This window comes from Chelonia mydas, chromosome 11 (genome assembly GCF_015237465.2).
Source record: "Chelonia mydas isolate rCheMyd1 chromosome 11, rCheMyd1.pri.v2, whole genome shotgun sequence".
Lineage (NCBI taxonomy): Eukaryota > Metazoa > Chordata > Testudines > Cheloniidae > Chelonia > Chelonia mydas.
The window spans coordinates 7,501-22,764 of NC_051251.2; the positions used below are offsets into that span (position 1 = coordinate 7,501).

Here is a 15,264-nt window from a genome sequence, read left to right on the forward strand (position 1 = left end):
GGCGTCTCCAGGGGCTCCTCGCCCCCTTCTGCCCCGACCCAGGCCAGGTACTGCAGGGGGAGGAGCAGCGATCACTTGCTCAGCGGTTGGGTGAGGGAGCAGAGCCATGCTTAGCTGCTGGGCTCTTTGCTCCCTTTTCCCCACCCTTGTGAAAACAGCAAGGGGAAGGGTGAGACTGCTGGTTTTTGGAAGACTGCACTTTGTGAGGAGGAGACTGGAAGTCATCTGAAATCCCAGCACTCGCCAAAAGAATACCTAAAACACAAGTTGATAAAGCTGCATAATAAATGCTGGGGGACCCGGCTGAATGGACGGAGCCCATATATACAATGAATGTGAGGGCTGTTGGGAGGTACATCCACCTCTCTGCATTTCTCCTCCATTTCTTCCTTTGGTCATTTGCTCAGGAATGGTGATGCAACAAGTGTCTCAGGGTGGGCCTGTGCTCTCCCCCACTAACCAAAGATGCAATCTCCACCCAATCAATCACCCTGCGCAGCACGAACACCAAGAGGGCATGAAACATTTCCTACCCCATCCTGGGCCTCTCAACTTGTCACCAAAGCAAAATCTGCTACTCACATTGTTGCTAAGCAGTTGCTTTCCCGCTCATGCTCAGAGATGTCTGCATATCAGCACTGGGTGACAGATCTCTGTATAAACAGGTACACATGAGCACACAACTGTTTGTGCACAACATCTATGAAGGAAAACAGGCCATGCAAGCCAATAATTTATTAAACCTTCATTTTATAAAGCCAGTTACAAATTAAAAAAAGAGCAGAAGGAAATCTGTAATAGAAATGAGCATGTCAAAACAAGAAGTGAGGGGTGTTAACATTCCCAACTGGGTTCAAGCTGCCTGCAGCTACCCAAGAGCTAGACTATAGCAGTAGGGCAGAGGAAATTAGAGCTACGGTTAAATATATTAAAAGGCTCCATTCAGTGTATTTGACCAAATATGCAATGTGACCAGTGTTATTTTGCCCATCTCCTCTGCTTTCGTGACCATTTGAAGTTGCCACCTGGCCATCCATTTTATTATGGATGTGACAAAAAAGGGCTCTTGTAAGACTCATCAATAAGGCTTCTTAAGGCAAAATTCCAGTATAAAAAAATGTCATGTCAACACTGCACCTGCTTAGCCTAGTGCCAGGTCTGGCGTGTGCATGTCGCAGCATGGTTGGGGGATGGGGGAAGAGAAAGATGCCAACTATACTCGTCCTGTTTTCTGTGACAACAAATTGTTCTCTTTGGGTTTTGCTAAAGGCCCATGGAGTGGAAAGAAGGAACTTTACTGGTATAGGAGCCAGTTAGAACTGAGTGGCATGTGAAGTTCTTGATGGAATGTTGCAGGAGAAAGTGGCGGTCTTTCCTGTTAGACTAGAGTGGAAGGAAGGGTAGTTCATCTGCACACTGTGAGCTTAGTAAGAGCCACCACTCTTTCTAAGGTGATTGTCCCTCCTTCCAGGACATCCTAAAAGCCTAAACGTAAATAAATTGCATGGCAGGATCCAAGTCGCTACCTTTAAAGGATGAGTTTGAACTAAAATTGAGGGTGGGGGCTGAAACAGCTGTTTCCTTGTAACTGCAACTAAATGGCATTCATTCCCCAGGAATAGACAACGCTTCACTTTTCAACCAGGGCTTAGAATGTAGTTTGAGCTGAACCTGAGTAGGATCCACTTCAGACAGCCCACCCCTGTTCTTGAGAGCGAACCATGCACACACATTCCTGTTCTCTAGCTGTGGCAACCAACTGTTTAGGCTCCTGAGGACCAAAATACTTTAGTCTAACCCAAGTTACTTGATGTGGCACAGGGTTAACTAGGTAAAATGTAATGGCCCGTGACATCCAGGCAGTCAGAATTAAACACTGTTAAATCTGGGAAAAAGGAATGCAACTTTAAGTTTGGCTGAAAAATAAATTAAAACAAATATTTTCTTAGCTCAATTCCCAGATGCCAGTTGCTCTTTGACAGACTGAAAGCTATTCAATTCTGCTTCCTCTACTGCAGAACTGTTCATTGTGTATTTTTCTGACAGTGTGACAGACAAGTGTGAAAAAGGCAGAAGACGACAGATAAGAGGAAGCTTGCGGCTTTGTTTTTTTAAGACAGTGTCCCTCAAACAACCAAGATGAATACAAGTCTCGGCTGTTCATGTTTAATATAACAGTTTTTGATGTTAACTAACATCTTTAGGATGAGGTGCAAATCCCTTGGTACTGTAAGTGGTGATATGTGATTTCAGTTTGTTTCTATGTAGGAATCAGTCAAGTGAAGTTCTTTAAAAAAAAAATCTTTGCTACACATCCTGCTGGCAAGTTGTAAACTCCCACCACACGACAAGTGCCTCTGGCTAATGGAATAAGGGTTCCTTCTCATCACCTAGTCCAGATGCTAGTGTGACTGTCCGTACTGGCAGCTGATTTGACACTGCAGCGTTTCTTCACAATCATGTTGATGTAGGCTTTCATGATCTTTATTATCTCTCCCACCTGGACAAAAAAATGAAAGTATAGGTAGATTGAAAACATAATAGTTAGGTGTACGAGTCACTTTGCAGAAAGACATAGTCACTGCCCTGAAGTGCTGGCAATAGATACAGTAACTCCACACTTAATGTCCTCCTGCTTAACGTTGTTTCAAAGTTACGTCGCTGCTCAATTAGGGAACATGCTCATTTAAAGGTGTGCAATGCTCCCTTATAATGTCTTTTGGCTGCCTGCTCTGTCCACTGCATGTAAGATTTTGTGGAAGAGCAGCGACTTTACAAGGGAGCATTGCACAAGTTCCTCTTCTCCGCCTCCTCCCCCTCCCTCCCAGTGCTTCCCCTACTGGCAAACAGCTTAGGACTTTCTGGGAGGGAGGGGGAGGAGCGGGGAAGCGCTGCGTCTCCACTCCTCCCCCTCCCTCCCAGAGTTTGGTGGCGCTTAGGATTATCTGGGGGTGGGGAAGGAGCAGGGATGTGGGGTGCTCTGGAGAAGAGGTGGAGTGAGGGGTGGGAAGAGGTGGGCCTGGAGTGGAGCGGGGATGGGAAGAAGCGGGCCTGGAGCATCCCCCAGCAAAGTCGGCGCCTGTTCTTCTCTGGGTAAGCTGCCACTGCTGCTGCGAAGGTGCTTCCTAGCATTCTTGCCTGCAGCGGGCTGTACCTGTGTGGGGTAAGCCATCAACTGCTTTTCGGCTGAGGGGCATGAACTGATCATGTGACATTCTGACCATCTTGCCCTGTAAGTGCGAGCGGAAGACCACACAAGCCAGACACACCGCCCTGAGTTTCTTCACATTTATGTGTAGGGATAGCTCCAGGGCTGACCACAGCCCTTGGGTCTGAACAGTCCCCACATGGGCCCTCCAACCCAGGTCCGACGTATCGGACACCAGCTCCAACAACGGGGCCCTGTCCTGGAAGGGGACCCCTTGGAGCAGTTGTTCGGGGTGGACCACCACCGACGGGCGGCCATCACTGGGTCGGGCATGATGAGGACCTTGTCCATCCTGCCCCGGGCCTGGGAGAACTCCAAGGCCAGCCAAAGCTGGAGGGGCCTCATTCGGAGCCTGGCATGGCGGACCACATACGTGCACGCCGACATGTGACCCAGGAGCTGGAGGCATGCTCTGGCCATTGTCACAGGGAACTTCATGCCCGTGTTGATGAGCCCCTTTAGGGTCTCGAATCTGTCCGGTGGGAGGGAGGCCATGGCTGACAAGGTGTCCAGGAGTGCCCCGATAAACTCTATGCGCTGGACCGGGACTAACGTGGACTTGTTGTCATTTACTAACAGGCCAAGGCCGCACACATGGAGAGTAGAAGCGTCACGTGATCCCGCAGCTGTGACCAGGAGCTGCCCTTGACTAGCCAATCATCCAGGTAGGGAAAGATCTGGATCCCCCGGCCCCTTAGGTAGGCCGCTACCACTGACATACATTTTGTGAACACCCTTGGGGCAGTGGATAGGCCAAATGAGAGGACCGTAAATTGGTAGTGATTCTGTCCCACCAGGAAACGGAGGAAGTGTCTGTGCCCCTCTAATATGTGGATGTGGAAATATGCGTCCTGCAGATCCAGGGCGGTGTACCAATTCCCTGGATCCAGGGAGGGGATGATGGAGGCCAGGGAGACCATGCAGAACTTGAGTTTCACCATAAACTGGTTCAGATCCCGCAGGTCCAGGATGGGCCTGAGTCCCCCTTTGGCCTTCTGGATAAGGAAATAGCAGGAGTAGAAACCCTTGCCTCTGAACTCCCTGGGCACCATTTCCACCGCTCCCAGGTCTAGGAGCTGCGAAGGATCCCCCAGAAGGAACGGGGGTGGGGGATGGTTGGGCGGGGGCAAAACAAATTGCAGCGTGTAGCCCTGAGAGATCATGTTGAGGACCCAGCGGTCCGAGGTTAGTCACGACCACTCCAGGAGGAAAGCCCACAACCGATTGCAGAAGGGAAGCTTTATTGAGGGGGGATCCCCTTTGGGAACTGTCAGGATGCCCCCTGGCATCCCATCAAAACCGCCTTTTCCCCACCTGCTTGCCCTTGGAGGACCCAGGCTGCGGGGCAGGCCGTGACTGCCGCTGAGGGTGCCTCTTATAGTCTCTCAACTTTTTATAGGCAGCCTCGTACTTAGGCTGGGAAGCCGGAGCAGGGGCCTGCTGCGGCTTACACTTAGTTTTGGCCGGAGCTGGAATATGTAGACCCAGGGTCTGCAGGGTCATGCGGGAGTCCTTCATGCCATGCAGCTTTGTATCCGTTTGTTCCGCAAACAGAGCCTTGCTGTCAACTGGGAGATCCTGCATGACCGACTGCGCCTCACTGGACAGCAGGAGCCACGACGCCCTTCTTATGGAGATTGCCGAGGCCATGGATCGAGTTGCCATGTCCGCCGCATCTGACGCCGCCTACAGGGACGCCCTAACAGCCGCTGCACCCTCCTCCACCAGCGCCTTGAACTTTTTTTAATTGCGCTCCTGGAGGGAGCCCTCGAATTTGGGCAGTGAACCCCACATGCTGAATTCGTATCTGCCCAGGAGAGCCTGGTGGTTTGCCACCCGCAACTGGAAACTCAAGGATGGATAAACCTTTCTGCCAAAAGAGTCCAGCCTCCTTGAGTCTTTATTTTTTTGGAGTGGGGGCTGGTTGGCCCTGCCGCTCCCTGTGGTTGACCGACTTGACCACCAGGGAGTTGGGCGCCGGGTGGGTGTAGAGGCACTCATGCCCCTTGGCGGGTATAAAGTACTTCCGTTCTGCCTTCTTCGAGATGGGGGCCAGGGAAGCCGGCGTTTGCCGCAAGGTATTTGAGATCCTTGCCATCCCCTCATGGAGGGGCAAAGCCACCCTGCCCGGTGCCGAAGATGACAGTACATTGAAGAGGGAGTCCGAGGGTTCCTCCAGCGCCTCTGCCTGGAGGTGAAGGCTCGATGCTACCCGTTTTAAAAGTTCTTGATGGGCCCTAAAGTCCTCCTGTGGGACGGAGGGGGGCAGGGCCGCTATCGCCTCATCCGGGGACGGTGAGAAAGCCGGTACAGTGCTCTGGGTATCCGCCAGCATTGGAGGGTCCACCACTTGGTTGGGCTCCGGGCACAGTGCCGAAGACGCACGTCCCACTGATCCTCTCCTCGGGGCCTCGAGAGAGAGGCCAACGGTGCCTCTGAGGCTCCGGCTACCAAGCGGGCCCCCACCAGGGGCTGCGTTGGAGGCCACGGTGCTCACTGGTACCACTGGGCCGGCCACTGGGCCCAATGCCACTGCACCTGCTGTGGCACCGACGGCCCTGGCTTTTTGGCCTGGCCCATGGAAGGGTGACTATGAGCGGAGACCGGGCTGATAAACGACCTGCTGCTGCCACGGGACCGGGAGGAACGGCGGTGCCGGGAGCGGCGTCGCCCAAGGGACCGTGATCTTGATGCGGAGGACCGGTATCATCTGTAGCTGCTGCTCCAAGATCTGCTCTAACGGGCAGACCCGCGATGGCGCGGTGCCGGTGATCTACACCCCAGGCTGCGGAGACGGTGCCTTTGCGGAGACTTGGAGCGGGATTCCGAGCGGGAACAGCGACGACGTCCGTGCTGCGACCGGCTGTGGTAACCCCTGCGAGACGAGGATCTTTGGCAACATCTGCCTCGGTCCCATCGGTAATTGCTCCGTGGTGTGGAGTGGTGCCAGACGTCCCAGTCGGACGGTACCCAACCAGACAGTCTGGTGGGAGTCAAGGACAAGCCATGTGGACTGCGCCCCGAATGGTCACTGGGCGGAGAACGGCACTGGGAACGTTCCTGCGACTGAGACCAGTGCCGCACCGCGGGCAACTGTGGAGAACCCAGTGGTGGCTTGCCTCTGGAGCGGGGAGCCGACACCAGCAGTGCTCCTGGTACCGGCATGGTCATGACATCTCTGGCCGCCTGCAGGGCCTCTGGCGTGGAAGGCATCCAGATATCCGGGGAGGCCCGGTGCGAAGCGGCAGGGCTACTACGCTCAACATGAGTCGGAGGCCTAGAGGCCGGAGGGGATCGAGGGCCAACATGGGTCTAGTCTTTGCCCCTGGTTTACCTTGGTGCCGCTGCGAAGAAGGCACTTTCTTAGCCTTCTTATGCCCCGTAGACAGGGAGCGGTGCCGACTAGTCGAAGGCACGGGGAGGTCGCAGTGCACCGATGCCTGGTGCAGACAGAGAGGTGCGCTGGAGCTGGGGTCAGCGCCATGAGAATGGCCCAGAGCCTAATGTCTCTTTCTCTCTTAGCCCGAGGTTTAAACAACTTGCAAATCCTGCAATGATCACTGATATGTCTGTGTGCGGATCACTCCTTGGCATAGATCGCCTACAAGAGCCACATGACTTAAAACCCGGGGTGCAGGGTATGCCCCGGCCCGGGTACTCGAACTAAATGAACTAACTAACTAACTACAGGTACTAGCACTGAACGAACAAAAAGTTCTGGGGACGAGCTACAGCAAAGCTGGAGCAGAGCAGTTCTGATGCACCTTCACTGGCGGCAAGAAGGAACTGAGGGTGGCGGAAGCACGCAGCTCCCCTTATACTGTGTCATGGAGGTGGCACTCCAGGGGTCGCTGGAGTGCTCCCCCTATGGGTACTGCTAGGGGGAAAACTTCCGGCACTGGTGCACGTGGTGAGCACGCACACCTGTTGTGGAATACACATGAGCAATCACTCAAAGAACAAAAAAGTGTTTTTAATTTATAAGGGGGGTCACACTCAAAGGCTTGCTATATGAAAGGGGTCACCAATACAAAAAAGTTTGAGAACCACTAGCATAAACTTTTAACAGTGAAGATAACCAACCACTGGAACAATTTACCAAGGGTTGTGGTGGATTTGCCATTTTAAAGTCAAGGCTGGATGCTTTTCATAGAATCATAGAATATCAGGGTTGGAAGGGACCTCAGGAGGTCATCTAGTCCAACCCCCTGCTCAAAGCAGGACCAATCCCCCAATTAAATCATCCCAGCCAGGGCTTTGTCAAGCCTGATCTTAAAAACTTCTAAGGAAGGAGATTCTACCACCTTCCTAGGTAACGCATTCCAGTGTTTCACCACCCTCCTAGTGAAAACGTTTTTCCTAATATCCAATCTAAACCTCCCCCACTGCAACTTGAGACCATTACTCCTTGTCCTGTCCTCTTCTACCACTGAGAATAGTCTAGAACCATCCTCTCTGGAACCACCTCTCAGGTTAGTTGAAAGCAGCTATCAAATCCCCCCCTCATTCTTCTCTTCTGCAGACTAAATCCCAGTTCCCTCAGCCTCTCCTCATAAGTCATGTGTTCCAGACCCCTAATCATTTTTGTTGCCCTTTGCTGGACTCTCTCCAATTTATCCACATCCTTCTTGTAGTGTGGGGCCCAAAACTGGACACAGTACTCCAGATGAGGCCTCACCAATGTCGAATAGAGGGGAACGATCACGTCCCTCGATCTGCTCGCTATGCCCCTACTTATACATCCCAAAATGCCATTGGCCTTCTTGGCAACAAGGGCACACTGCTGACTCATATCCAGCTTCTCGTCCACTGTCACCCCTAGGTCCTTTTCCGCAGAACTGCTGCCGAGCCATTCGGTCCCTAGTCTGTAGCTGTGCATTGGGTTCTTCCGTCCTAAGTGCAGGACCCTGCACTTATCCTTATTGAACCTCATCAGATTTCTTTTGGCCCAATCCTCCAATTTGTCTAGGTCCCTCTGTATCCTATCCCTGCCCTCCAGCGTACCTACCACTCCTCCCAGTTTAGTATCGTCCGCAAATTTGCTGAGAGTGCAATCCACACCATCCTCCAGATCATTTATGAAGATATTGAACAAAACCGGCCCCAGGACCGACCCCTGGGGCACTCCACTTGACACCGGCTGCCAATTAGACATGGAGCCATTGATCACTACCCGTTGAGCCCGACAATCTAGCCAACTTTCTACCCACCTTATAGTGCATTCATCCAGCCCATATTTCTTTAACTTGCTGACAAGAATACTGTGGGAGACCGTGTCAAAAGCTTTGCTAAAGTCAAGAAACAATACATCCACTGCTTTCCCTTCATGCACAGAACCAGTAATCTCATCATAGAAGGCGATTAGATTAGTCAGGCATGACCTACCCTTGGTGAATCCATGCTGACTGTTCCTGATCACTTTCTTCTCATGTAAGTGCTTCAGGATTGATTCTTTGAGGACCTGCTCCATGATTTTTCCGCGGACTGAGGTGAGGCTGACTGGCCTGTAGTTCCCAGGATCCTCCTTCTTCCCTTTTTTAAAGATTGGCGCTACATTAGCCTTTTTCCAGTCATCTGGGACTTCCCCCGTTCGCCACGAGTTTTCAAAGATAATGGCCAAGGGCTCTGCAATCACAGCCGCCAATTCCTTTAGCACTCTCGGATGCAACTCGTCCGGCCCCATGGACTTGTGCACGTCCAGCTTTTCTAAATAGTCCCTAACCACCTCTTTCTCCACAGAGGGCTGGCCATCTACTCCCCATGTTGTGATGCCCAGCGCAGCAGTCTGGGAGCTGTCCTTGTTAGTGAAGACAGAGGCAAAAAAAAGCATTGAGCACATTAGCTTTTTCCACATCCTCTGTCACTAGGTTGCCTCCTTCATTCAGTAAGGGGCCCACACTTTCCTTGGCTTTCTTCTTGTTGCCAACATACCTGAAGAAACCCGTCTTGTTACTCTTGACAACGCTTGCTAGCTGCAGCTCCAGGTGCGATTTGGCCCTCCTGATTTCATTCCTACATGCCCGAGCAATATTTTTATACTCTTCCCTGGTCATATGTCCAACCTTCCACTTCTTGTAAGCTTCTTTTTTATGTTTAAGATCCGCTAGGATTTCACCGTTAAGCCAAGCTGGTCGCCTGCCATATTTACTATTCTTTCGACTCATCGGGATGGTTTGTCCCTGTAACCTCAACAGGGATTCCTTGAAATACAGCCAGCTCTCCTGGACTCCTTTCCCCTTCATGTTAGTCCCCCAGGGGATCCTACCCATCCGTTCCCTTAGGGAGTCGAAGTCTGCTTTCCTGAAGTCCAGGGTCCGTATCCTGCTGCTTACCTTTCTTCCCTGTGTCAGGATCCTGAACTCAACCAACTCATGGTCACTGCCTCCCAGATTCCCGTCCACTTTTGCTTCCCCCACTAACTTCCCTGTTTGTGAGCAGCCGGTCAAGAAAAGCTCCCCCCCAGTTGGCTCGTCTAGCACTTGCACCAGGAAATTGTCCCCTATGCTTTCCAAAAACTTCTTGGATTGTCTATGCACTGTTGTATTGCTCTCCCAGCAGATATCAGGAAAATTAAAGTCACCCATGAGAACCAGGGCGTGCGATCTAGTAGCTTCTGCGAGTTGCCGGAAGAAAGCCTCATCCACCTCATCCCCCTGGTCCGGTGGTCTATAGCAGACTCCCACCACTACATCACTCTTGTTGCTCACACTTCTAAACTTAATCCAGAGACACTCAGGTTTTTCTGCAGTTTCGTACCGGAGCTCTGAGCAGTCATACTGCTCTCTTACATACAGTGCTCCCTTACATACAGTGCTTTCCAAAAGATCCGCTCTAGTAATTTTTGTGTGGAAGTTCTTTGCCCTGTGTTATACAGGAGGTCAGACTAGATGATCATACTGGTCCCTTCTGCCTTGAAATCTATGAATCAGTAGACAATGCTGGCCAAAAAATCTGATCTTGAGTGCATGTGCACCCAGAAGGAACAGCAGTGAATCCGCATGGATCATGGCCTGAAGAATCTGAGATTTACACTTATCCCAACTCCAATTTATACGGTCTCACAGATCTCACTGTGGTTTGTGCCAGCATCATTACTACTCAGATTCCTTGCAGGTGGTGAGTATTATATCCCATTCAACATAAAAGTTAAAGGAGGAATGTGGTACTTTGATTTGCCTGAAAAATTCTGGAAAGCAGAAATCCAAGGATTTTAAAAACGTTAAACTTCTCTTCAGTTTCCCCAAAATGTATCTGTCTTCATGCTCCACCTTGTGCTACAAATGGCTTACAGAGGTCTGAGACACTGATTTCCCTGAGGGACCACTCAGGGCAGGGATTCAAGGGAGCAGAATTAAGGTCATATGATTCTATTGGAAAGGAAGTGTCATCTTACTGCTGCATTTCTACAGTTCATGTTCTATTGGTTACTACTGCACTAATAGTCTTGTAGAGGTGATGTATGGTCACCGTAACTCTGTATTATTTTCCCATGTGAGTTGTTTTAACTCGCTTTTCACATTCTGGAAGGGCATGAGAAGCATGGGGGACCAAGGAACCCCCAAAACCATAAACTCCACATTAACAAAGTGTTTTGCATGTTAAATGAGGTTCAGCATGTTTTTTCTTTCTATGTTAGGCAGTGACATGGTTGAAACGAAATCAAGCCCTCCTCCTCTCCTGCCCAGTTTCTACAGGAAGAGTTTTTTAATAAGGCAGCTCTCACTTGCAAAGTTCAAATCTTTGTTCGGTTCTAGTAAATCACAGTAATAATGGAACTTGGATAGTTACACTGTATACACAGCAGGGACATCCTGTTACACATACCTGGGAGGTTTCAAAGAACATCTCTCGCTCATCCACTGTAATTTTGAAGGTATTGGGTTGTGGAGCTCCAAAGAAAACAATGTGCTCATACTGGAAAGTTTCCAGTGATTTAGGATCTCCCCGTTTGTATACAGACACATTCTCTGTACTGACTCCAAGCCAGAGATCATTCGGAAATCCACCCTCCTTACACTGTTGAGAACAAAAAACTCAGATTAACAGCAGTGCTCCAAATGGGAAAGAAAACCTGGGGACACTCCTGCATTGCAGGTCTGAGGGCATGTCTACACTTTGAATTCTGGGTGTAATTCCCCGTTTCTGGAGACATACCCACACTAGCTGTGATTGAGCTGGCCAGCTAAAAACAGCAGTGTAGGCATGGCAGTGCAGACAGAGGGAGGGGCTAGCCACCCCATGTACGTACCCATCCGGGATGGTTGGCATGTACAAAGGGCAGCTAGGCCCTCACGCCTCCACAGCAGCACTACTATTTTTGGCACACTAGCTCAGAGCTAGTGTGGGTACGTCTCCTTGAGCTGGGAATTGCACCCCCAGCTCAAAGTGTAGACATATCCTGAGTCAAACAGTTGAGCAGAGGGTTTTGGAATAAACAGAGCAGAATATGTCTGAGCAGTCCCTCTGTACTCACTCATCTTTCCTTCTAATTCTGTAACCCTACGAGACAGATATCTTACTGGTTTAAGAAAGAGTTAAAAATGCATTTTTTAAAAAAAAATGAAACACAGCAGGGCCTGAGAGCTCTTGCTCCCTCTGGACACCACAGTACTCCTCCTCCATAGGAGAAAGGGGACTTCCGCAGGAGAATCCTACAGCACCTCCTGCTGGGAAGGTTTAGGAATGAGCCGTGAAGTCCTCCACATGCAGTTCTCTCACCTATCTCATTCAGTGCCTTCTGCTGCGAGAAACAGGGAATACCTTGGAGTGGGCCAGCTGCAAGATCCTCACAGCCAAAGCTCCTACCCCAATTTTAAGGGCTTCACATGTATGTGACACTGCACCGAAATGTTGCTCAAGATTCCCGGGTTTCTGTGGCACTGCTGTCCTAAAGTCTGTGGCAAAATGAAAATTCTAGAGCAGCTTAAAAGAAATGTGTAAATATTCATAAGCAGTTATTTTACTGAGGTAAATATGCTGAGTAATGTAATGCACCATTGCCTGTATTATTTATTTCACTGCCTTCTTTGGAGTGTCTCCTGCTAGAAAGGATTGGGGCTTTTTTCACAACAGGTGATGGAAAATCATCTCCCTCCCTGTTTTGTACCTTCCTTTCTCACACCACCATCTTCACAGGCCAGGGAAGGTCCCAAGTTTTTTCTCTCTCTTTCAAAGTGGGAGTGTCCATGTCTCCCTTCCCACCCAGCAGAACACGCATCTAGACTAACTGGAGTGTTTACTCCGTACTCTCCACTTTGCCTGACTAGGTATGTGGTGCTGTAGGCATCCGTGCTCTGATGGCGGAATCACACTCAGTGCAGTCAGGCGGAATGGAGCATGTTAACAAGAGTTTCTCTATGCTGTCCAGTGTAAAATGCAACATTTTTCATCCCCAAGAATAATGCCTGCTTGGACAGTAGTTGTTATCTGAGTTTATACACCTCTCACCTCAACATCAAAGAGTGTTGAGCCATAGCCTGGCCATTCCTTTACAACGGACATGTATTTCACCATGGCCTGGTGCTGAGACAGTCCCTGCAACTTGTTCCATTTCTGCACTATGCTGGCCCGAGCAGCTGAGAGCTCCTCCTTCACCCACATTTCCATCATCTGCTCTTCTTCCACCTTCTGCTTTTTTACTGAGCCTGTCTTGAAGCCACGTTTCAACGTTCCTTCCAGAAAGCTGGTCCGTCTCCTCTCCAGAGCATGACTGGTCGTGCCACTACTCTTTGTTGATTGCAGGATTTTGGATTTTAGCCTGTTCACTGGGTAAATGCCATCGAGGGTCCAGGTGATTTTGGAATAGTCTCCATGAAGGTACTGCAGCCTTAGGGCTGCCAGGTGCTGCAGTGTCTCCTCTGGGGCAGGAAAGTGCCCATCAATAAGACTTTCATGAGCCTGTAAATGTTAAACAAACAAAAAAAACCCTCCATAATTTATGCCTTATCTGTCCATTTATGGTGCTCAACCTTGTGATATCTGCCCCAGCACCTAGCCAATCGCAGTACAGAAGTGCATAGAGTCAGGATATCTGACTAGCAGTTACTGTAAGGAGGACAAATGAAATCAGAACGAATTAAAAGAAATGAAAATAGAAAACATAATGCCTCCCTCCTTTGCTCTTTCAGCCCTTTCCTGTTTATTTTGTTGGGAAATCCTGTTAGATGAAAGAGAGAAACAGGGAAGCTCAGAACCAGTGACTACCAGCTACTTGTACTTGGCATAACAAACAACTGGGTCACAGAATAAAGCAGTAGAAGAGCAAGAGATTTCTGAAAAGCAAGTTTTGGTGAATTCAGAAATACAAAATACAGTGAGTAACACAGAAATATTAAAATCTACCAGCAGGAAGAAGGCTGGGAAGTCTTCAAACACACCATAAAGAATATCCCAAAGAACTGCTGAGAGGCAGGTGGGGATGCTACATACATAATATAGCCAACACTAACACACAAAAAGCGAAGATATGAAAGTTAAGCCACCCAGCAAAACATACCCTCTGCTCCTCTACCATAGGCACACATCTGTTACCACCACCATACCAAGCACTGCAAACATAACTACCTGACCCTCACAAACTTCCCTTCTATACACACCAAGCCACCTACTCCAAATATTGTGCAAGCACGCATGCAGCAAACCGCATAAAAATTACTTGGTGTTAAAATTTCATAGTAATGGACAACCCATTTTTAGAGAAAAACAGAAAGAGGAGGTTACTTATCTGTAGCTGAATGTTCTTTAAGATGTGTGGTCCCTATTTGTATTCCCAATGTGGGGTGTGCATGTACATCATGCATGAGAGCTGGAAGATTTCAGTAGCAGCGTCCGTTAACTTGCACATGCATTGTGTGTTGCCTTGTGCTCCAAGTGAGGTTATAAGAGGCTGTGTGGGGTGATGCCCTCTTACCACTGATCAGTGTGGTCCACAGCAGAGGGGACAGTGGGCAGATACTGGAATACAAACAGGGACCACACATTTCCAAGAACCTCCAGTTACAGGTAAGTAATCTCCTCCTCTTCTTTGAGTGATGGTCCCTATATGTATGCCAAATGTGGGTGAGTATCAAGCAGTGATCAGATTGGAGGTGGGTGTGAGGATGCAAGAGGTATCACCGTCTGCAGGATGACACAGCCCATGGCTGCATTTTCTGTCACTGTCTGGGCAATAGCATAATGGGTTGCTAAAATATGCCCGGAGCGCCAGGTGGCTGCGCGGTATGTGTCATGCCAAGAAACGTCTGCCTGGAAGGTGGAAGTGGTTGTGTGTGCCCATGTTGAGTGGGTTGTAATCCAGCCAGGAGGCAGAGTGTTAGCACATAGCACTCTCTGATGCATGCAGAGACCCACTTTGATATGCACTGTGAAGAGAGGGCTTGACCCTGGGCCTCTCTGCAGTGGCCACAAAGAGGCGTGGAGAGGCGCAAAAGGCACGGGTTCTGTCGAGGTAGAATACAAGTGTATGGCGGACACCAAATGAGTGCAGGATTCTGTCCACTGGAGTGGCGTGTGGCTTAGGATGGAAGACCGGGAGGTGGATGGACTGGTTGAGGTGAAACTCCAAGACCACTTTCAGGAGAAACTTAGGGTGAAGGCATAAGAAAAACTTTTTCTTCATGAAAGACTGTAAATGGGGGGTCAGCCATCATGGCCGCCAATTTGCTGACCTGCCTACCAGGAGCGATGGCCACGAGAAAGATGACCTTCACGGATAGGTTGGAGAGGGAGCACGTGGCCAGGGGCTTGAAGGCGGGGGGGGCGGGGGGGGGTCTCATGAGGGTGGAGAGTACAAGATTGAGGTCCCTGGGGGGTGTAGGCTTAAGGATAGGTGGGAAGATGTTCTTCAGCCCCTTCAGAAAGTGGGTGATGTTAGAGTAGGTAAACACCGAGTGGCCGTCCACCGGTGGGAGGAAAGCAGTAAGTGCCGCCAAATGGACCTGGACCAAGGTGCGGGAGAGACCTGAGGTCTTAATTTCTAGGAGGTAGTCCAGGACGGTGGGAATGGAGACGGCACCAAGGGAGAAGTGATGATGTTGTGCCCAGGTGGTGAAGCGTTT

The 15,264-nt window shown here is 50.0% G+C and overlaps 1 protein-coding gene across 4 annotated transcripts in view; it reads right to left on the minus strand.

Annotated features, from left to right (window-relative positions):
- Positions 1-722: 722 nt before the first annotated feature.
- Positions 723-15,264, minus strand: part of LOC102934044 (unconventional myosin-X) — a 287,560-nt gene continuing 273,018 nt past the window's right edge. For 3 of the 4 annotated variants that reach the window (XM_037912692.2, XM_043524831.1, XM_043524833.1), the window contains 3 exons: positions 12,656-13,105; positions 11,033-11,224; positions 723-2,500 (listed from right to left, as the gene is read on the minus strand). In XM_037912692.2, the coding sequence (XP_037768620.1) occupies positions 2,387-2,500; positions 11,033-11,224; positions 12,656-13,105 (756 nt within the window). In that variant the 3' untranslated portion in view covers positions 723-2,386. The remainder of the gene's footprint in view (positions 2,501-11,032; positions 11,225-12,655; positions 13,106-15,264) is intronic. The other variant, XR_006284703.1, reaches the window with a different exon arrangement.